At 47.1% G+C, this 23,751-nt stretch overlaps 1 protein-coding gene across 4 annotated transcripts in view; it reads left to right on the top strand.

The window, feature by feature from the left end:
* Positions 1-23,751, top strand: part of MED27 (mediator complex subunit 27) — a 199,371-nt gene that overhangs the window by 58,322 nt on the left and 117,298 nt on the right. For all 4 annotated transcript variants that reach the window (XM_047830718.1, XM_047830716.1, XM_047830717.1 and 1 more), the window contains exon 3: positions 6,822-6,952. In XM_047830718.1, coding sequence (XP_047686674.1) covers positions 6,822-6,952 — 131 coding nt within the window. The remainder of the gene's footprint in view (positions 1-6,821; positions 6,953-23,751) is intronic.

Below are 23,751 nucleotides of genomic sequence, written 5' to 3'. Positions count from 1 at the left end.
CTGCTCCTCATCCTCTTTATCTGCTTCTTTGGCAGTTTGTGAAGTTTGGACATTTGAGGGTTGGTGTGCAGGAAAAACGAAACCCACATGGCATTTAGCATGTAAATGATGCCACAGTCGGGCCCGAGCACAGCTCTGACTCGGGTCCTGCCATCCTGGTAATTGAAAGGCCTGAAACCCAGCTTCCCAGCAGGGAACAAATAGGCAAATAAATTGGAGGCTTCCTTCTTATGGTTTATTGATGCTGTTTTGACCAAGTAAAAAGATCATTTACCCATAAACGCTCAAATCTAAGGTTGTTTCCTTTTCTTTTCTTTCTTTCTTTCTTTTTTTTTTTTTTTTTTAATATTGGCTATTTGAAAGAAGCGTTAGGAGATAAAAGGAGGAAAGAAGCTAATACCATTATCTAATATTTAGATAAAACCCCAAGCAAAACAATTAGATTTATAGTATTTTTCTGTCGCTGTTTTCCTTGGCACAGATAATAACAGTCAGGCTTGCTTGTTTCTCTCCTTAGAGTTACGTTCAAAAGAAGAATCAGAGCATTATCGTAATACATGTTTTTTTTCTCATTAGCTGGAAACAAAATATATTTCAGTAATGAGGGGCAAAGGTCTTGCAACTCAGAGTAGCAATGAAGTGTGCCTGGTGTTGCACAAATATTGGTTCTGGTTTAATGCTTGAGGGGAAATGGGTGCAGGCTGAGAATCTCAGATTAGCCCCTGCCGCACCCTGCCACATAACGCGCATTCCAGCAGTGTGGGGTGTAACTTGATCCACGTGTTCTGTGTCCCGAGGTCAGGGCTGTGAGCTTTGGCGTGTTCTCTTGTGTCCTGGAAGGACTTTCAACACACTCATGCCAACCAGTGCTGGCTGTTCTGGCCAGTGATCTGCAGGGGAAGTGACACTGCGTGGCTAATATCCCTGCTTATTGCCGTCACGATGTGTTACACACCTTCTCAAAGAGAACCCCCAGGTTAAAACAGATGATCCGTGTGGATTCTCCTGGACAGTAAGAGAACGTATAAAAATCTATTAGGCCGTAGCACAATTGCCCCATCACAGAAGAATAGCAGAGATGCCAGGAAGGTTAAATGTGTTATTGCCGAGGGTAGAATCTAGATTTTTGGACAATACTGAGGTTTCTTGATTCCTTTTCTCCAAGGTTTTAGCCATGAATGATACTAAAACCTTAAAATGGTAGAATTTAGCACTTCCCCAAACTCCCCACTTGAGACATGACTGGAGTCTGTCGAAGGGAAGACAGACCACGTGGCATGTCAGTGCGTGAAAGGGTCGGCATGAGGGGGGCAAACCAGCCAGCAGACCCCAGTGATGCTAGCTAACACCAGGCTCCCCGAGCACAGTCTCATTCCCGGTCTGGGAAGAGTCACTGTGCCCTCCTGCTGAAGCAGAGGGGACACATGTCAGGTCTTCCAGTTAGAAAGCTGCAGCGTACTTAGCGCCACCGGAGAAAGACATCGGAGGGGAATCCTGACTGGCCTACCTCCCGCTCAGCATAGTGTGACCTTGGGCCAGTGACTTCTCTAAGGCCGAGTCTCCTTTCCCGCACAATGGGGATGGAGGGGAGTAGAGGCTGGCATCTCCAAGGCCCTTCTCTGACATTAGAATTCTGTGATTTGAAGTAATCTGAGTACAGTCCCTGTAAGATGCCTTTTCCTGAACTCAAGCCTGAAGAGGAGTTTAGATACACCCCCCCCCCCCCCCCCCGCCTTTGGCAGTTAGTAGAGGAGGAAGGAAGGGGTTCCTTGTGGCTCTGCCATGGCAGTGAGCACCTGCAGAGCAGTGTGTTTGCTTCTGTAAGTGGCCAGCCTTAAGGGGACTGTCTGATGGCACCATTCTGCTCCCTAGATTGGCTGCAGTGACAAGGCCAGGCCAGGCCTTAGCAGTTTCTCTAATCTGCTAATCCACTTACCACCTGACAAATTCATTAGCTTCTCCTGTATGCAGTGCACTATCCTGGATACACTTTGCGAATACAGAGTAATCAGTACCAAGGTTTGTACCCTCAAGAAATGTCTCCCCTGGTGGCCAGCTTCGCTTCACTCCTGGACCAGGAAATAACACAGGCTGCCTCTCCAGGCTGCCCAGTCTCAGTGCTCAGAGAAGGGAAACTGGCCTGGAGGGCTTGGGGGAGGAGATGGGGGGGCTCCCTAGCCTCTTGATCTCTTCCTCTCCTCCTGTGGGCCCTTGTCTAAGCCAGCCAGAATTTAACTTAGTTCTTACTCCTTACCCAAAGGGTTTAGTTACCGAAGTGCCAGGGTGGCTTCCTAGCGGTCTTAGAAACTTACATGTAATTATACATGAAGTGATTTTTAAAGATAACGTGAACTACGCCCTAAGGTTAGGAGAAATTTTTTGTTTTACACCCCCCCCCCCCCCCCATCCCTCAAAAGAAACCTTTGGTGAATCTTTGAAAAGGAAATCATGATTTTCACAGTGGGGAGAATCCAACCTTGGTTGACCTGGCTGATAAATTTTGAGAATTTTGAATGTCAGGTTTTCTTAAAGTGGGATTCAGGCCATATGGCATAGGTAGGATAATGCTGGGAATGATAGATGCTGCACCATGGACCCCAGGGAGGTTTTAGCAGACATTTCAGCCTTTAAGTACTAGGCCTAATTGAATGCCACTGGCTTAATTAGTATATTGAATGTGATAGACGTGATGGCTTTGCTTCTGTTTTCTCCTCAAACTTCTGTCCATTGCAAAACTTATCCTTTATGTGTTTTGGAGCAGATAGAAACTTTGAGAACAATGTGGAGGACAGTGAGCCACGTGGAGAGCCAACCAAAGGAGATCATTGCTCATCTGGTTTTCTGAACCCAAGATTTAAGTCAGAAACTTTGCGTTGGAATCCTGGTTTCTATAATTTAATAATAGTTCCTCTCAGTATGTGTTATTGTTTGTAATTTGAAATATATTCAAGCTAATTGAATTTAGGCATCAGTAGTTTAGACTTGTTTAAAAGCAGGTTCTGTAAAGAATGAGGCTATCCGGGAGAAAAGGGTTGTTGAGTTTGACGCATGAAATTGGGGGCGACATTGCCTCACCACCGTAGGGTGAAGCCAGATGCCCAGGTAACTGCTTTAGGAAGCCAGAGGAATGACACTCCAGTGCTAGAGGAGAAGATGTGATGCCTGTTTTGTCGAGAGGGAAGGGAGGGAGGTGTGTGACATCACACAGCTCTTGTTGGTAGCAGGGTCCAGTGGCGCATGCTTAAAGGGGACGCGATTACAGAGGCTGTCGGTCTGCACGTTAGGGTTTACAAGGACCTTATCTGACAACACTCGGCATTGTTGCCTGATCAGTATCACTAAGAAGACAGTGTTACCTTAAAGAAAATATCCAGGAGGTCAAAGTTTTCCTGATTCCAAGAGGTGTTCTCCCCAGCTCATTACGAGTTGTTGAAATTTCCCCAGGTTTAGAGGTAATTAGTAGACCTAATTGATTCGAAAGGGCTTTAGGTTGAGAACCTACCGAAAAGTCCGAGGTCGGTCATGGAAAACAGGAAGTTGACGGTAGCTGCAAAATTGCAACTGAGAGAAATGTTCTCCAAATTCAAACAAGCCTTGAAAAAGCTGTTAACCACAGAGTGGCAATTTACCAGTAAATAAATACTGGCCACACAGACATTCCCATTCCCCACAGCCATGAGATGTGGGAGTTAAAAAGAATGGATTATTTTATTTCTCACCCTCTTTCATTTTATTCTTGCTCGTTAGTGGAGAAACGATCTTGGACAGGAAAATCACATTAGAACTTTGATAAGTTGCTTTTTGAAATAGAGTTGTTTCCATGCCACAGACATTTGGAGCAAAGTATGTTTATTGAAATATATTTTTATAGAAAATATTACAGAACCTGTAATTGAAAACTTATGGCAGTATTTCGGGGAGTGATATGTTCTTAATGTTAATTTGTGGATTCGCTCTGAACTCCCTTCTGCTGTTTTAGAACCATTGGCTGAGTGAATGTTTTCCAAGAGTCTTTTCAGATCTAAACTGTGTTTCATGGAATGGAGTATTTGGTGCTTAAATAATGTATAAATCCAGTTGGACAGAATCTGCCTGTCAGTTTTATTAACTTTGACCTTTTCTCCCATTATAAAGATGGTTCGGTAAATATTTAATGGGCCCCTTATAGATCTTGCCAGTCGGAGCTGTGTTCCTGGAAACTGGGATACGTATATATGATTAACAAATGTCGCTTAATCACTGTGAGTCAGCTTTGAAGGGCAGGTTTTGTTTTTTTGGGAAGAGGAGTCTCTGTGTGCTCTCAGAGGTGCACTGTATGTTAAGAGTGCCCAAGATGGCAGAAGGTTTAAAGGAACCCTTTAAGAGAAAGCAGCGAGCATGCATTTCTGCTGTTTTGGGGGTTTTTTGTTTGTTTGAGCAAATGATCAAAATGATGCCAGGTGGGCGAAATCAGGCTGCCACTCTGCATAGTTAGCAGGACTCTGCCACTGGAAGAGTCAGCAGGGCCGGAATGGCTGAGCTTGCATGGACCCTAATAAGATACAGAGAAGACGGAGAGCCAAAAGGAGAGACGATTCCTTGAGCCAGGAAGGGACCCCTGCCAAGCTGTCTTTCCCTTTAATTCCATAAAGCCCCATGCATATTGCACTCATTGCAAATTCTGGTGGGGAGGATCGAAACCCAAGTAGCTGACATTTTGAAACATTGTCTTTCAAACTCGTACTGTCCCTTGCTTCCATTGATTTCCCATTTAAGAAATCTGTAGGAGAAAAACAAATTTGAGCAAAATTCATTGGTCCAAGATGAGTTGTTAGAGCCAAATTATGCCCCCCCTTTTCCACCCTGAGAAGAACTCCATTTTTATTATGAATGTGATATATCTTTGTCTTGTATTGTTCAGCCATGAGGCTCCCACAGCAAATCGACCAAGTAAATCAAGAGCCTGTTAAAAAGCAACGTGGATGCTCCAAACGCAGACATTTCAGTCTTACTGGGTCACTGGATATCTTCATTTTTTATAGCCACTTTCAAGAAGCAGATCATTTCAATTGGTTTTCTTTTCTTTCACTCTCTATTTGTGTGCAGCCCGGTGGCTTTAGGTGAGGCCATTTATTTTTCTGAACGTTATTACCCTTTGCATCCAGGGCCCAGCCCCTTTGATATGGTGGTCACCACTTTCATTACCATGAACTGTAGGGTAGCTGACTCTGCAAAGGAAATCTATGCCTTGGAAGAGCATTTTGAAAAGACATTGATTCAGAGCTTCAGAGTGAATGACTATTTGTATGTTTAGTTAATTCTAAATAAATGTTTGAAAGACCTTGCTTAATTTGGGAAGGGAGGAAGAAACATATTGGATGTTATAAATGGTCTCAATCCAAATTCTTAGCTTGGCATTTTCACATTTGAATGTTTTATTTACATCTGTTCAAAATTGGGATACCTTTCAAGGATAATTTTATTATAGGGAGATTGATGACAGCTCTTACAATCTAAAACACAAAAGTATGGGATTAGAAAAGGGAGATAGCAATCATTGTCACATGTCAGATTGGATATCAGCCTCACTTGGCAAAGAGGGAGGATGATGAGTGGTATTTTAAAACAAAAGCTCCTGCTGGTGAGATTTGGGGGTGGCGGGGAGAGACTGACTACATTGGGGCACGAGGGAACTTTCTGCCGTGATGGACATTATCGGTACCGTGATGGGCGGGGGGCAGTTTCACAGGTACATACATGATCAAAACTACTCAAACTGTACGCTTAAAACGTGTGCATTTTATTTCATGTAAATTGTAACTCAGTAAAGTGGATGTTTTTCTCCAAGTCCTGTCTGGTTTAGAATTAGGCAGCATTTCTTCTCTTTTCCAATAGCAAAATTAAGGTCTAGAGAAGTAAAATGACGTGTCCTGAGCGGTTTGTCCAGAACAAAGCAAAGGATACAGGCCCACTTCCAGAGCCCGCTTAAAGTATTTTGCCTCCTTACCAATTGTTCCGATTGCGTGTATACAGAGTAAAATGAACTTCTCCATCCCCTTCCCTCCAGTGAGCCTGGACCCATTTGTATACTTGGCTGTGGGCTATACTCAGGAGCCTATCCTTAGGATTGACACTTGTCTCTCCACCACTGGGAACAGTGGCCCAGTGGTTCTGAAGGCTGAGGCCGACCTGTGCTGTGTTCCGTATATGTTTGTGATAAGCCACGCTGTGCTCCCGGTTTACTCGAGCAGGCTACCGAGTTACGTGGCTTTTATTGTTAGCAAGAGTTCCGAGAACTAATTTGTCTTTAAGGAATCCCTCAGGATCTTATTATAAAAAATGACATAGGCTGTAGAAAACCATTTATAGAAAGCACGCATGAATAGTAGTGAAAAAAGAAAGAAGAAGGTAACAGTGACCTAGGTTCTACTACTTAGGAATATACTGTTAACATTTAAGAGACCACCCTTTTTCATGCCTCTTTGTTGACAGTGCAACCTGTATCCTAATCAACAAAATGATGCTGTAAAGTTCTTTCCATTATCTCAGCCAAGTTCCCGGCTGTTGATGGCCATTCAGATCGCTCCCAGGTTCTCATCGTTATGTAATGCCGTGCCCAGCAACCTTGACCACGTTTCCTTTCCTGTTTGTCTCGTCCCCTCACAGATACGTTCCTCGAGGCAAAATGTTAGTAGCTGTATTTGCGGTGATTTGAAATGTTCTAAGGTGGCGGGGGGGGGGGGGGGGGGGTGATATATCAAGTGTCGATAGTTTCACGGCCTTTGTCCCCCTTTTGCCAAATGTCATTTTTTCTCCCCTTTTCGTTCCGGTTCTTTCTGCAGTTGCAGTACCACGCGGGCCTGGCGTCTGGCCTCTTGAACCAGCAGTCGCTGAAGCGTTCTGCTAACCAGATGGGGGTGTCCGCCAAGCGCAGACCAAAGGCCCAGCCCACCACGCTCGTCCTGCCGCCTCAGTGAGTAAGGGGTTTGCGAAAGCTCTTCCGTCCTGGGTGAGCTCTACTTGGTGCTTGGTTTTGGCCCACGGAAAGTTATTTTTGTGAGATCGTTCCTTCTTGTGAAAAAGGGCTCCGCCGAGATTAGAAACCGAGCGTGCGGGTAACATATCTTGTATAGATCTCAAGGGAAGCAGTCATGACACCGTTCGTAAATGACATATTTGGTGCGTGGTTCTTTTTCTCCCCCCACCTGGGATGGTAAGATACCTTACAGCCTTTTATTTATTTCCCCGTCACGTTCCCAAAGTTGGCAGAGCCGTGAGTACGGCTGACGAGACAGCTGAGGAGCACGTTTTGAGAAAGCTGGAGGCCACCTAGAAACCTGGGAGAGCTGGGATCAGAGTCGTGCTGGGCTCACTTGCCCTTTTTTAAGCGAGTAAAATACGACCCCTTCTTTTTCCTAGTAGGAGAGATAAGAGAGACTGTAAGGTTGAGAACACGTTCAGCCTTCACACAGGTATCCACCCACATCGGGCCGCGTGGCCACCCCGTCCGGGATCCCTCGAGGGCTCCTCCCCGGGTTCCCAGTCGGTACACGTGCTGCCTCCCTACCCAAGTTTAACACTGTTCTACCTTCTTTGAACGGTTACTTTTACCTGTTCTTGAACTTTGTATAAATGGAGTCACACGACACATAATCTTTTGTTATCATCTCTTTTTCACTCCACACAGTGTCTGTTGGATTCATCCAGGTTGTTTGTTCTTTTTTGTTGCTCTCTCGAATATGCCACGGGTGATTCATCCATTTCCCGGTTGGGTTGTTCTGTGCCAGAAGCCCTAGTGGATGAAGGCCAGGCTCACCCAATGTGGAATCAGAAATGCAAACACACCAGGGGCTCCTGGGTAGCTCGTTGGTTGAGCGTCTGACTCTTGATTTCGGCTCAAGTCATGATCTCGCTGTTCGTGGGCTCGAGCCCTGCATCAGGCTCTGTGTTGAGCCTGGAACCTGCTTAAGATTCTCTCTCTTTCCCTCTGCCCCTCTCCCCCTCATGCTTACACTCTCTCTGTAAAAAAAAAAAAAAAAAAGAAGGAAAGAAAGAAAGAAACATCAACACACCAGTCTTTGCTGATAGCTTTTCTGTGAGCGCACACACTCCCCATAGAGAGGCGGTACTCCCAAATGGCTTGGCTTGGACTCTAGACACATTCCCTAGCCTGTCCTGCCCTCCTGTTGTACCCTCTTTTGGTTACATCCTCAGTTACAAACTACACTTGACACCTTGAACAACGCGGGGGTTACGTTACAGGCACAAAGAGCTGTATATAACTTTTGGCTCCCCCAAAGCTTAACCACTGATAGCCTGATACCGACCGGAAGCCTACAGATGACATAAACAGTCGATGAACACTGATTGTATATGTTAAACGTATTGTATAGCCTCACAATAAAATAAGCTAGAGGAAAGAAATGTTATAAAGAAAATCATAAGGAAGAGAAAATACGTTCACAGTACCGTATTGGAGAAAAAGCCGCGTGTAAGCGGACTCAGGCACTTCCAACCCGGATTGTTCAAGGCTCAACCATACTTTTTAAAATGTCCAGCCCTGAGCAGTGTTTCCGGGTAAGACTCGGTTGTTTGCCTTTACACAAGATCTCTTTTCTTTTCTTTTGGAGGAGTGAATATTTATCATACCTACTATCTGCCAGGCACTGCCCTAGGCTGTGGGGACCCAGTCATGAGCAACACGGATGTGGTCCCACCTTCCTGAAGCTTTTTGTTTGCTGGGGGGAAAGGGCCAAACCAAACAAAAAGCACCCCTAAACAAAGTAACAAGCTCACATAATAATTTCTGGTTAAGATTGGTGCTTAGAAAAGACGATGTAGGGTGGTAAGGGGTGGGAGCGGGGGAGACTGCTTAGATCAGGAGGTGGGGGGGGGGGGTCTGAGAAGGCCTCTCCGAGGAGGAAACATTTGGTGCAGAAAGGCCAGTGGAGAACTGGGAGGTCACTGGGGATGCCTCTGGGGGTCTTGTCCCTCGCCGGTAGACACTCACACCACCCCTTCTAGGATTTTAGGGTTTTCTTCACAATTTAATGCTTGCTTCCAGGATAAGATGAACGGGACCAACCATGCACAGGTGCGTGTTCCTCAGAGACTTTCAGGGATGCCAGACCGAGAGTTTTTTCCTCTTTGGCAGAAAGCTTCTTTTTTAAATTTTATTTATTTATTTTTTAACGTTTGTTTATTTTTGAGACAGAGAGAGACAGAGCATGAAGGGGTGGGGGGTCAGAGAGAGAGGGAGACACAGAATCTGAAGCAGGCTCCAGGTTCTGAGCTGTCAGCACATAGCCCGACGTGGGGCTTGAACCCATGAACTGGGAGATCATGACCTGAGCCGAAGTCGGGCGCTCAACTGACTGAGCCACTCAGGTGCCCTGGCAGAAAGGTTCTTAAGGAACATTATCTGTTGTTTCTTGTATGTTGATTTGGTGATTCTGCCAATCTCCAACTTTCAGTCCTCTGTAGTCTAATGGGCCTTGTAACTTGTCATTTTCCCCACATGGATTGTCTACTGAGGCAAGATGTTTGGCGAGAAGTGAAAGACTTTCTAATGGTCCCATAAGACTGGAGCCAAAAAGTGTTTGTTGCCGACTCTCTCTTGACAAAAGTCAGCTCTTAACCCATCTGTTCGCCATTTGTTAATTTGCATCGGCTTGAAACCTGTTTACAGGTGACGTGCTATTATGAGGACACTTAGAAACTATTTTCAGCACCGAGGCAATCAACAGACTCTGTTCTCATGCCAAAAAAAAAAAAAAAAAAGGTGTTCACAACTGTCATTATAAATTTATAATAAATCACTCAAAATACTTCGTTTCAAAGAGAAGAGTGGTTACTGTGTCCTAAGAATACAACGTTGGAATGATTTCCTATACTTAGTAGCCTGTTTCCTGTGAAAATTGACTGCCGCCTTTTCACATCATTGAGCTTTTGGGGCTCATGTTATCCTGGATCCCTTCAGAGATCTGTCCAGTAGGCAGGATCTATATCTAAAGGACATTCAGTGCCTTTTTATTGAGCGCCTACTATGTGCTTACTGTGTTAGAGTCAGGAATAGAAATACCAATAAGACATAGCTGCTGGACTAATTGAATTAGAAAATATTTTAAAATGAAAACATAGGCCACTAGTAATATATATATAGAAACCAAAGATTACAAAAAAAGGAAAACATAACAATACTGTCACCCTGAGAAAGTTATTGTTAAGGTTTTGATGGATATTATTGTCGACTTCTATGCATATATAATTTTTAAAAACAAGAAACAACCTCCAAAAAGGGTTGTATTGTAATGTCCCGTATCACATCTCCACACTTACTGAGCGTAGCTGTTAGACATTAGTGTGATTTTGCGGAACATAAAATTTGCATATTAATCATACACGTTATGGTTGTATTGGGCAGAACACTACTGATTATAACATTTTTTTTTGTTATAAACACGACATGACCATAAACTGTGTCATTAGGGAAATCCCTTATAAAACAACACCCAAATCTTCCAGGGCTGGCTGCATTAGCTAGCTATCGCTGTGTAACAAATCACCCCAAAACGTGTTAGTCTGACAGCAGTAAACATAATCTCTCACGTGTTCTGTGGATCAGGAGTCTGAGAACGGCGGACTGGGTGGTCCTGGCTCAGTCTCTCATAAGATTGCAGTCAGATGTAGGCAGGGATGCAGTCATCTGGAGGTTGGACTGAGGTTTGAAGGTCTTGTCCACGGTGGCTCCCTCACGTGGCGGGCACGTTGGTGCCGGCTGTCGACAAGAGACCTCAGTCGCCCTCCACAGGACGCTTGAGTACCCTCATGACTGTAGGTGACTTGTCCCCGAATAAGCCATCTAAGAGAACGAGAGCCAGGAGGACTTTATCCTTTTTATGACCCAGCCTCAAAGGCACAGCATCCATTCCGCCCCATTCTGTTGGTTAGGAATGAATTTCTAAGTCTCATGTCCTAGGGGAGGGGATGAGGCTTTCCCTTTTGAAGGAAGGAGTGGAAAGAATCTGAGGACGTTATTTTAAAACACACCTCAGTTGCCATTGGAGAGAATCCTTGCACAGAGGGAGGAATGGCTGAGCCCACAGGAAGCTCCGTTCACTTATTTACTCAGCAAATATTTTCTCAGGGCCTATATGCGTTTAGTTCTATGCACTGTGCTGGGGATTTGGAGATGAGGAAGATAGAATTTTGGCTTTCAGGAAGCTCTGAGCAGAAAGAGAGGAACAAACAAGTAGCACGGAATCCTGGTAACGTGTGCCAAGTCCCGAGGATACGACCCCAAAGTGCTCGAGAAGGCCACGGGCAGGGTGCTGAGAGGGACCCACGCTCCGGGGGGGGGGCCCGGCCAGACTTCACTGAATTTCTCTGCTGCCGGGTGTAAAGGATGGAGGCTGAACTTTATTAAGAGAGCTCGATGCTTTCTCGCACAGGCTTATGGGATTCTAAGGAAAGGTTTTATGTGTCAGCAGCGGAGGGCCAGTGCTGGGCTCCGGACCCCTCCTCCTCTGGAGCTCTGTTAGTGCGGTGACCGATGGGTTTCTGCATTGGCTCGCGTCGGCATCTGGATGGCAGTAAGGCTACACAAGGCCACGGGCTCGGCCTAAGTGTGCCAAGACCACAGGCACGGCAAGAACGCAGGAGGTTTGTACGGCGTGTTTGTTTTTGAAATGCGGTTGGCTTGAACAGTAGCAGTCTTTGAAGACTCAGTGTCCCCTGAGTTCCCGGAGGATTAGCGATTCGTGAGATTAATGATTCGTCTTTTTCTCCTCCTCCAAAGAAGCTGGGTGGAAGACAAAGATGTCGTTCCGTTCCGTGATGAAAGCTCTTTTGTCACGTGTCAGTGGATGAAGCGACCTCCCTCCTGTGACTCCCGAGTGCTCGCGTCAAGTCTCTTGCAGAAGGGGCATTGGCGTTGCCAGAAAGGAGCCGCGTCCCCTGTTCCTGGGCGAACTCGATCGGGCTTTTGACCCTTTGTAGGATCGAGATCAGCTGGAGAGCGGCTGTCTTACTCGACTGATCTGCAAGTTGCACGTGGAGATAGCTGCGTGTGTCAGATGGAAGCGTGTTTGCGCTCGCTCAGTAGTGTCAGTGCCCTGACACGTTGTCCCGTGTGCTCTTGTGCTAACACGGGATGTTGGTTTTAATCCATAAACCAGGCTGAATGGCCCGTGGCGCCCGGCATCGGCCTGAACACATGCTGGCTCTCAGGGCAGCGAGGCAAAAGAACACTTACGTGTTCTTCTTTTGCACACCTAGATCTCATTTCGATTTGAGGGAAAAATCGTTTTACAGACATGTTATTTTTAAAAATACTACCTCCCATCCCCCGGAAGTCGTGGGGACAGGCAGTTTCTTTTGTGCCACGTTATCCTTCCTGGAAAGGTCCTGACTGCTAAATTTTTTAAGGGCACTTTGGGGGCGCCTGGGTGGCTCAGTCGGTTAAGCGTCTGACTCTTGATTTCAGCTCAGGTCATGATCTCACAGTTTGTGGGATCGAGTCCCGTGTTGGGCTCCACACTGAGCGTGGAGCCTGCTTGGGACTCTCCCTCTCCCTCTCTCTGTCCCTTCCTGCTCTCAAAATAAGTCATAAATAAACTTGAAAAGATAAAATAAATTAAGGGCACCTTCCCTTTCACGGGCTGCCTTTTCTGTAGTCATTTGGGATACACGGTCCATGCTGCCAACCGGCAACAGCCTTTCCTCTTGTCCAGTGTGTCCACCCTCCCAGCTGCTCCGAGCCACGTGTCCCCTGGTCTCCTTTGTCTCCCACGTGTCAGGATTCCCCTTTCTCCTAGTTTATTTCCGGCAGTGTGCAAACACGCTCACCCAGACCCGCCTCCCGTAGGAAGACCTGGCTCACGATCCCGCGTCTGCCAGCTCCCACCCCCACTCTCTCCTCGTGACAGCGTGACTTCTTGAAACAGTTGACTGTGCTTCTCTCCAGCTCCGCGACCAGGCCCCCACTGTTCTGATTTCTATCGCCGTACCCTAGTCTTGCCTTTTCTAGAACTCCACATAAATGGAGTCATGCAGAACATAGTATTCTCTTTCCAGTTTCTTTTGCTCAACGTGATGGCTTGGAGACTCATTTATGTTGTACGTGTCAGTGGTTTGTTCCGTTTCATCGCAGAGTGGTGTTCCTTGGTGTTCTTTGGAGTCTGCTGGCACCATTTCCTCCACATTTTGCATCTGTTTCGATATCACCTCGTACCTTTCGGAGTGCCGGGAGCCTTCCTGCTCCGGTTCGTGGATGACCTACCCTGGGTTTGAGTAACAAAAACAGCACGCAGGGACAAGTGTTGCTGGAAAGAAATGCCACCAATTCAGGAGGTAGCAGGGATAATGACTCGGCACATACACCTAGGGGTTCCAGTGTTTGAACAACAGATTGCCTTCGGTAGGGCCACTAATTTGGCTGTGGGAGTTTAACTGACGGAGGCTCATTTTCCGCCACTACCTTGCACGCTAATTCCCAGGAAGATCATCGACTTGAAATTACACACGGTGCTTGTACAGATGATTGGACTCTTTCCAAGATGTGTGGTAAACGCTGCTTCTGTTCTTGAAAGGCAGAGGCTCATGTTGTCTTTTGCTTAACGTGAAACCAACTGGAATCGCAGAGAGCAAAGCAGTGGCATAAATCTGTCCTTGGCGATGGTGATGAATGAGGGCGGGAGCCTCTCGTGGTCATTGGTGTTTCAACCGAGCAAGGCCAATATCTGCCAGGACGAAGTGCAGTACACCCGGGGCCTCTTCCTGTAGCTTCCTGGCCATTACATCGTTATCTTTCCTGTTGCCGATTTTCAAGACTTTTTTTTTTTTTTTTTTTAACGTGTTGTTCCCCTCAGCCATACACATATGAAACTCCAGGTTTCTGAGGTTGCTCTGCCATTCCAAAAACCTTGATGCAGATGTTTGAGTAGCAACTGTGGACGTGCTTCCTTGCAGGGACCTAATTTGCTTCTCGACTACTTGAGCTTTTGTTTTGCCTCATGAGGATCTTGGTATTTTCGTCGAGGGCAGAATTTGGTAATATGTCGATAAGTTTATATTAAATTCTTCCATTTAGATGATGATGGGAGCCCTTGAACGAGAATATTTCGCATCCCTCTTTATTGGAGTTTCGTTTGCCTCCGAGCAGACCAACGGTGAATAAACCATGAACGAGGAGCACACTGGTTCATTGCCGTGAGCTTTAGAAATGCAGAGTGTTGTGTCTTGAATCCCTTTCTCCTGGGATGCTTATTCCACAGGCCGACTCTTCCTGAGTTTGGGCTGGTGAGCCGAGCAGGTGTCCTGCCTGTACCGAGTGTCCCCGAAAAGGAATAGAGAACTTGGCGGCTGTGAGTTTCCTGAGTTTTGGAAAAGTCATCAAAACTCGAGGAGGAACTCACTAAATCCTTCTTTCCCCTACCGGCAAGTATTAAGTAACAATATTCATTAAATACCACTGAGAGGCTGTGTAATAAAGAAATAATCCTAGGCCTTGGTGGCTGTAACTCTCCAGAAGAGTTGAAATTGAGAATATAATTAAAGATTAAAACATTGTTTGCATTCTAGAACATGGAGAAATCTTTGTCTCCATTGCGGGACCATATTAATAAGGGAGAGATCAGATTCCAATAACCAGCAGCGCACAGGCTCATTTATTCGCACCAGCCGTGCGTCAGCTGTCTGACTCAGGGCTGCTGTTGTCTTTTCCCTACAAGGCTGGCGCCGTGTCCCGGAAACGGTGAGAGACACTGGCCCCTTCGCAAAAAGTGTATCCACATCTCTTTGGGGTCCCGAGTTTGGATAGGAACGTGCACACGGCAAGAGTTACCTGTGTGTATGGATCTTCACTTCCTTAATTCGTCATCTCCCCCCGTTTTGTCAACAAAATTATCTTCGGTCTGTTAGTTCCAGCCAGTTTTCTGTACGAAGGTGAGAAGGTTGGTAGAGACGGGCGTGCCTGCCTCTTGCAGGGGTTCGTAATGGGGACCGGGAGAGCGGGGAGAGCACTGTGACGTGTCAGGCCATCTTGATGGTGACGGAAGGACTCCCTCGGTGTCCAGAGCTCCACGGAGCCAGCCTGCGCTCCCGGCCCCCCGAGTGGGAGCCGGGGTTGGGGGGGGGGGGCCCGGGGCCTCGCGTGGCTGCCTTGTAAGAGTCTCCCCTCATGAGCGCTATTTCACTTGCTCCCCCTGCTGTTTTGTGGCTCTTCACAGTTGTTCGGTTTCCGTCTGCCTCGAAATAGAATCAGAAGGCGTTTTGAGGCCCAGGGTGCAGACTTGTCTTCCCGGACGTCCGGTCCGCCCTCCTGCCTCGCTCTCCTCGCTCTCCAGGGTGTCTCGTGTGGGGGCTCGGAGGAGACACAACGCGCTCAGTAAAAGTTCTTGCAACGTCCTTTCTCCTGTGTTTATGTGCTCGTGTGATTGGCACGTAGAGAAGGGAAGGGTCTCTGCCTCTCTCTCTCTCTCTCTCTCTCTCTCTCTCTCTCTCTCCTGGCCTGTCACTGGGACAAGAAAAATGTGGTCCACTGACTGGGCAGGAAGAAACCCTCAACTCCTCACTGCTGTGATGCTCGGCTCTGGAGCTCTTCCCGTGGCATTTGCCACTGTCCACAGTATGTTTTGGTTGAGCTGGAAACTCCTGGGAACCAGGGCTCCCTGCATCTCCCGTCCAGCCTCGACTGGCTGAACGGACAAGTACCACAGGCTGGTTCCCCTCTGTGCCACCCCCCACCCCCTCCGCCGCTGGGCGATAAGGTTGAGAACACCTTTTGACAAGATGTTTACTGCTCATGGCTATTAGTAAATCAGAAATGTGAGCGTTGGGTATTTAAATGGCCGGGAACCAGGTACCACTTGGACCGACAGAAAGGCCTGCGGTGGCGGGGACTTCGAGGTGTGGGTGTGGCCCTGCTGCGTGAGGATGGCTAGGACTGCATCTGGAGGCTCGGGCAGCAAGCAGGGCCCGGAAGCTGGGCCGAGGCCTTGCAGCGGGTTCCTGCAGGGAGCCGCGGGCCCTGGGGGCTCATGAGCAGGGGCCCGTGTATGGAAAGTGGTATATTAGGACGATGAATCAAGTAGCAGAATGCAGATAAATAAGGTAGTCCTTTGTAGCTGTTTAAAAGATAATTGGTTCATGTTACTTATCTTTTATCCCCTCTCTTTGGGCAGGAGAAAAATCTCTGGGAGAAATCAACGAGGAATCCCTCATAAATATTAATGCAAAAATCTGTCTATGGAGAATAAATATAGGGACATTTTGTTTTAAATGCTCTATGTCGTTGTGCTTCATTAGCATAGATGTCATAGAAGCTCCTTTTCTCCCCTTGAGAGACCGTATTTAGTTCTGCTAATAGCCGCCCGCTGAAATCTGTAGCGTGTCGCTGATTGTCATCCTTTCGATGGACAGAATGACTTTGCCCTCCTGCTTCAGCCAGAGGGTTTCCATCCTCAGAAGTGCTGGCCCATGGCAGGAAGCCAGGAGGAAGTCCAGGATCATGTCTTACTAGCTGGAACCTCCGTCTGGACCTTTGCTTCGTGCTGTCTGGCCACCTACCGTGTCTGTGTGCATGTACCCGTGCGTGTGCCTGCGTGTGTGTTTATACTTGTCACTCTGTAACCATTGCCCAGGCATTTTCTACAGGCTAGGTGTTTGCTTGATCAGGCTGGAACTCTAAAGGTGCAGAGTTCTGCTGTATGCAGACAGACGAGACACAGAATGAGCTCCGTTATGAGCATGTTAAGTTGGAGGAGCTCTAAGTCTTTTTTATTAAAAATTTTTTTTAATGTTTATTTATTTCTGAGACAGAGAGAGACAGAGCATGAGCAGGGGAGGGGCAGAGAGAGAGGGACACACAGAATCAGAAGCAGGCTCCGGGCTCTGAGCTGTCAGCACAGAGCCTGACGTGGAGCTTGAACCCATGAACCATGAGATCATGACCTGAACCGAAGTCGGACGCTCAACCGAGTGAGCCACCCACGTGCTCCTAAGGAGGAGCTCTAAGTCTTGAGTGAAAGGATATGACGGACTCGTGTTAAGGTCCCCCGTCTTCCCCCTTCTCAACAGTATGTGTGTCGGAGTGGGGGTGGGGGGGGGGAGAATATGATAAAAATTAGCTACTAACTGTTGAAACTGGGGGATGAGAACGTAATACTGTTGATGAGCTCATTACTCTGTTTTATCTACTTTTAAGTGTATCTGAATATTTTCACAGTAAAGTGTTTTTAATATATGAGTCTGGAACTTACATTGTTGTTGAAGAAATGGTTTTGGTGATCAGCATTGTAGGGGTGGTAGGGAAAATGCCAGAGTGGATAGAATCCACTGGGGGGGGGGGGGGGCGGTGGTTCTGAAGGGAGACCAGAGGAGGGCCAGCAAAGGAGGAGTCAGCCCTCCCGCCCAGCCCTTCCCCTCTTGGTGGCCCTGCAGCCTCTTACTGTCTGGTTCTGGTCCTGGCCTCACTCTCAGCTGTTCTGACCTGTGTTTGTCCCAGACCTGTTGTGACACAGCCTGGAATTTCAGTCCCAGTGTCTTCCCTAGATACTGAATCAAAGAGAAATCGCATAAAATAGACAACTATAGTAAAGAACTTGACCATTAGGCACCAAGTCAAATGTGGCAGCCTGCAGAATCAGTTTAAAAATTATATTTTGTTGTAGGGGTGCCCGGGTGGCTCAGTCAATTAAGCGTCCGACCAGCTCAGGTCATGAACTCACAGTTCATGAGTTCGAACCCCATGTCGATCTGTGTGCTAACAACGCGGAGCGTGGAGCCCTCTTCGAGTTCTGTGTCTCCCTCTCTCTGCCCCACCCCGGCTCACACACTGTCTCTCTCTCCGTCTCTCAAAAGTAAACATTAAAAAAATTTTTTTTAAATTATATTTCGCTGTATCTGCTAATTGTGTTTCTCCTTTACAAGGTGATTTTATCCAGGAAGACAGCTGTCTGGTGTGGTTATGACATCACTCTGGCCATTGCTGGTGAAGGAAGGGAAGAAATGGGTGGTTGTATCATACAGCTCATCCGATAGAAGCTGGATCTTTGTTTTTTTTTTCCTCTTTGCACTATTTAAAATCTATTTTTGCATAACAAAGAGCCAAAGTTTCAGGATTGTTAGTCACCATTTCGCACTATGCCTTTCTATCTAATGCTGTTTGCAACTGAAACTGTTCCCCTGCCCCTCCCCCCCCCCCCACGTCTTTCTGTTCTTTCTTAATGGAGAGTCATTTCAGTGGTCTTTTGATGTGTGTGTCTTTTTCTTTCTGTCACTCTGCCCTGAGGCTATTAGTAACCCGTAGATTTTGGCCCAGAAAGTCCCTATTTAGGGTTGAGAGTGATCAAGAAGCAGTAGCCAGTTTCTCTGTTCACCTTTGCTGAAAACCGTTCCATAAGCTCTAACGAGAACAGTGACCCCAGTCACATGAGAGCAGGAGAGAGTGGGAAATGGCTCCATCTCTTAGCTCGAGACTCTTAGGGCAGGGTGGATTTTGATCTGGTTATACTAGTCGTTCTGATAGTCCTCATTCAGGATTTTTAAGTAAGAACGTGAAAAAAACCCGTTTTCAGAGACACTGTCTCCCCAAGCTTGCTTAGTGTGTCATTGCCTTTCTGTTCGGAAGCAATCTCTCAACCTCGATTAAGCTCTGAGCTCAGGGCCTTGGGGTGAGCAGTCCTTGGGGTGAGCTGTCAAGGTCAGTTCTCACTCTGGGGACATTCTGCCAGCGGGGTGGTGCAGGCACACCCGGGGGATGTTGCAGGCTTGGTTCTAGACCACCGCCATAAGGGTGGATATTGTAATAAAGCGAATCAAATGAAAACTCTGGTTTCCCAGCTCATATAAAAATTGTGCTTACGCTATACTGTAGTGGTTTTTTAAAAATTTTTGATATGTTTACTTATTTTTGAGAGAGAGCTAGAGCGAGGGAGAGAGTGGGAGCAGGGGAGGGGCAGAGAGAAGAGGGAGACACAGAATCGGAAGCGGGCTCCAGGCTCTGAGCCGTCAGCACAGAGCCCGATGCGGGGCTCAAACTCACGAGCCATGAGATCATGAGCTGAGCCGAAGTCGGATGCTTAACGGACTGAGCCACCCAGGCGACCCTACACTATACCGTAGTTCTATTAAGTGTGCAATATAGCATTACATCTGAGAACAATGCGTATACCTCAATTAGAAAATATTCGCATTGCTAAAGAATGCTAGTCATTATCTGAGTTTTCAGTGAGTTGCAGCCACTGATTACAGATCACGATAGCAATATAACATTAATGAAAAAGCTTGAAATAGTGCAAGAGGTAGCGAAATGTGGTACAGAGACCTGAAGTCAGCGAACGCTGTTGGACAGGTGGTGCCGATAAACTTGCTCGATGCAGGGTCGCCACAGACCTTTGATTGGGAAAGAATGCAGTAGAACGAGGTGTGTCTGTGGCGGACCGGGTGGGCTCCCAAGCAGAAGGACCAGCCAGCCAGACGTGGGGACCCAGCCCTTGTCAGAGATGAGGGAGCCTGTCGAGCAGTGACGCCCAGCCCTGGCTGCACGTTAGAATCACATGGGGGGCTCTTTGCAAGGAGAGGCCCCATTACGGACATTCAGAAACAGTTCCCAGGAAGATTCCTGTTTGCATCTGAGATTCAGAACCACTGCTGCGGGCCGGTTGTAGGGGGGTACTCCAGGGATGGAGGTGTCTGGGAAAACTGCCGTCGGGACATCTCTAGGAGGAGGGAGTCACCATTATGGGGAGACTCGGCCAACCTTGTGCTTATGGCTTTAACTCCACACGTGGGAACCTGCTGGAACATAAAGTCAAAAGAAGGCGGATCCTAATTTGATTGCTTCCTCATCAGCTCCCAGATGTATCCAGGGTTGCCAGAACATTCCCCTGACCAGTTGTAGCTTGTGACCCTTGGGTCCACAGAAAAGACAGTCTGACTTTTTTTCCTTTGGGTAGATTTTTTATTTTATATTGTGGTTTGGTCCCTCTAGTTAAATTAGTATCTCTAACTAAGCATGTTGCATTGTCATTAAAGACGCTTTTAGATGTATTTATGTCAATCAGAACTATACAATTCAGTTCATTGCAAATCTGATGCGATTTTTTTGTCTTCACAGCTTTATTTTTTAAAAAATTTTTTTAAAAATTATTTTTCTTTATTTTTGAGAGGCAGAGAGAGACAGGGCATGTGTGGGGGAGGGGCAGAGAGAGAGGGAGACACAGAATCTGAAGCAGGTTCCAGGCTCTGAGCTGTCAGCACAGCGCCCTACTCGGGGCTCAAACCCATGAACCGTAAGATCATGACCTGAGCCGAAGTCATCGCTCCACTGACTGAGCCACCCAGGCGCCCCTTCACAGCTTTATTTTTTAAGAGCTTTCTTGCACCTGTCTAAAGTCTATAAAATTTGACATATGTATATACCTGTGAAATCATTGCCTTACTTACCGTTATCAAGATAACGAACGTATTCATCACCCCACAGGTCTCCTCGTGCCCCTCTATAATTCTGCTCACCCCACACCTCCACCCCACCCCGGTAACCACTGGGCTGCTTTTTGTCATTATGGATTAGCTTACATTTTCTAGAAGTTTATAGAAATGGAATCACACAGTAGATACTTTTTAAAATGTGCCTTTTTTACCCAGCATAATTATTTTGAGATTCATCTGTATTGTTGCATGTATCAGTAGACCATTTCTTTTTACTGCTGTATTTCATTCCACTGGATGGATATGACCACTTCCATTCAGCTGTTGCTGGCTATTTGGGTTGTTTTTCGTTTTTTACTACTGCTAATAAATAATTCACGTACAAATCTTTGTATGGACATACGCTTTCATTTCTGCTGGGTGAACACTTAGGAATACAGTATCTAGGCCATGTGGCAGGTGTATGTTTAACACTAAGAAATTGCCAAATTGTTTTTCCAAGCGATTAGAGTTCTAGTTGCCCGTGTCCTCGCCAACACTTGGTACGGTCAGTCTTTCTAATGTTAGACATTCTGATAGGTTCGTAGTGGCTGTGTGCCTGTAATGACTAATGACGTCGAGCATCTTTTCACATGCTTAGTTACCGTCTGTGTAACTTCTTTGGTGAAGTGCGGAAAGAAAGTTGAGGCCTACTGCATGAGAAAGTACTTTTGAGAAAGTTACTTTGATTTTCTGGTAGTGGTTCCTGTCTTCCAACCACCAGAGTCTAGACTTCTGCTGTCCTTTACCTTTCATTGGTGTTTATTTGCAGTCTGCTCTGCCTTTTACTTTTAATCTATTTATTTATTTGTTCGTTTATTAAATGTTTATTTTGGGGAGACAGAGAGCGCGAGTGGAGAAGGGGCAAAGAGAGAGGGAGACATAGGTTCTGAAGCAGGCTCCAGGCTCTGAGCTGTCAGCACAGAACCCGATGCGGGGCTCAAACCCATGAACCTTGAGATGATGACCTGAGCCGAAGTCAGATGCTTAACTGACTGAGCTTAACCAGCTGAACCACCCAGGCGCCCCTTACTTATTTTTAAAATTCAACAAATAAAACCTCTTGTCCGTAATGGTAGGTACTGGATATTCAGAGATGAATAAACCTTCCTTTAAGGAACCTGGCGTGTCCTGGAGAGATAAGACAAGTAAAGAGGCCATTAGGATCTGAGAGGAGGACGTGAAATTGACCCTAAGGAGCCAGGAAAGGCTCCCTGGAGGACGTGGACTTGGAAAAGTTGAAATTCCTCATAAAGGGACTTAAATAGAGCAGCCGATGACAGGCCCACTGCCCAGTATCCCCTAAAAGGAGATGAAAGGAAGGGACGGGGCAAGATGCTGTGGAAACAGAAGTGGGAACTGCTGAGTGAGCCGCCCGCGCCCTCACTCCCCTGCCCGGCTCTCCTGGAGCCCACCACCGAGAGGGGTGAGCAGATGCCCATCCCGCCGCTCTCAGGAGGCTTGCTGGGGCCCAGGCTGCTGCTTAGCCCACAGCGTCCTATCGATGCCATCTCCTGTGGGTGCCGGGATGTACCTGGGCGATCGGGGCATTGCTGTGAAAGTGGTCCTGAAATGCAGCCCCTTCTCTGGCCCTCCTTCGAAGGCAGATGTTTATTCTCCCCTACCCCTCTCATCTTCATCCCTGGAAACCTTGGGTTTTTCTTTTTTTTTTTTTTTAATGTTGATTTATTTTTGAGAGAGAGAGAGAATGAACAAGTGGTGGGGGCAGAGAGAGAGAGAGAGAGAGAGAGCGAGAGGGAGACACAGAATCTGAAGCAGGCTTCAAGCTCTGAGCTGTCAGCAGAGAGCCCGACGCGGGGCTCGAACCCACGAACCAGGAGATCATGACCTGAGCCAAAGTTGGACGCTTAACTCACTGAGTCCCCCCAGGCGCCCCTGGAAACCTTGTTTTTAACTCCGTAGTAACCACAACGAGAGGCTTCACCAGGCTGGAGTCTCAGATCAAACCCCGGTCTTTAATCCTGGTGGACACATGAAAACAGGGCAGGATAGCCTTTTGGGGTTCCCCCATGTGCCCTGCCCTGTGCCTTCGTGAGCCAAAGCTTCTGATGCCCCTCCACCTCTCTTGCTCTGCTGCACCTGGGGCCCGGGCAGAGGCACTCCTGCATAGATCTCTCTGAATTCTTCCAAAATGCTCGTGACTCCAGGGACTTTCTCCCCCTGCAGCTGCCCCAACTCCCCACACAAGGGGTTAGACTTACTGGGGCTTAATGTCCTCAGAGGAGAAACTTGGGGTCCTTAGCTACAGATTCAGTAACTGGTCCCTTCACCACCCCCAGCCTACTCACTGCAGCCTGGAAGGTTTCCCAGGGTTCCGTTCTGCCTACACACCTGCTCCTATACTCCCTCTCCGCGCCCCACAGAAAATATCCCCGTGGCGGCCTCTCACAGTCTTCGGCAAAGTTTCCTTTCACTTTGGTCATATCGTTCAGCCAGCCTAAGTCCCAAGCACAACAATAGCTCTAGAAAGATGTTATTTTCCTATCCGATGTATAACAAAATAGATACAGACTTTTTTTGGGGGGGGTGGGTGGGCCTGGATACCTTGGAAAACATAAAATAAAATAACTGAGATAAGGAAACAAAAGCCTCCAAATTCCTTTCCTTCTCTTCACCAGAAATCCCATCTCTTCTTATTCACTGGAATGCATCCTCCCTCCTCCCCCTCCCTGCCCCCAACCCCCATGGTGTGGCATGCTGCGAACTTGGACGTCTTGACTTCACACGTCCGATGGGGGACCTAGGCTCAATTCTTACAAATAACTTCCCCTCTCCCCATTTCTTGGTGCTTTATTTTCTAACAAAGCGTACTTATAATTTGAAGGTCTCCTAAGACCAATTAATTCAATGCGGTTCATCCAGCAGACATTTAGACAGTGTATGGCATCGTGCTCCCCGCTGAGGAACCTCTGATATTGTTGAGGGACATGCCTAGAGTGTCATGAAAGCCCAGAGCTGGAAGGGCCAGGAGGCAGCTACTCCTCTGCCCTCATTTCAGGGTGGAGGAAGCTTCGCTTTGGGTCGTGAAGTGTTTTTCTCAAGGAAGTCACAGAGATTTACTAGCAGAGCCAGGACCCGAACCCCTTGACTGTTTTCCTGCTGATACTCTACCACTGCCCCCTGCTCTGGGTGGGTAGGAGTGATAGAGAAGCATGAGAGAGAGAGAGAGAGAGAGAGAGAGAGAGAGAGAGAGAGGGAGGAAAACAATCAGGATATTAAAAAATGGTGTCTTTTTTTTTTTTTTCAAGTTGGTGTTTCTGGGTGGAACCGTAGAATCGCCAC

The sequence above is a fragment of the Prionailurus viverrinus genome, chromosome D4 (genome assembly GCF_022837055.1).
Source record: "Prionailurus viverrinus isolate Anna chromosome D4, UM_Priviv_1.0, whole genome shotgun sequence".
NCBI classification, from domain to species: domain Eukaryota; kingdom Metazoa; phylum Chordata; class Mammalia; order Carnivora; family Felidae; genus Prionailurus; species Prionailurus viverrinus.
The sequence above is the reverse complement of the archived record's forward strand: the minus strand, read 5'-3'. Positions and strand labels throughout refer to the sequence as shown.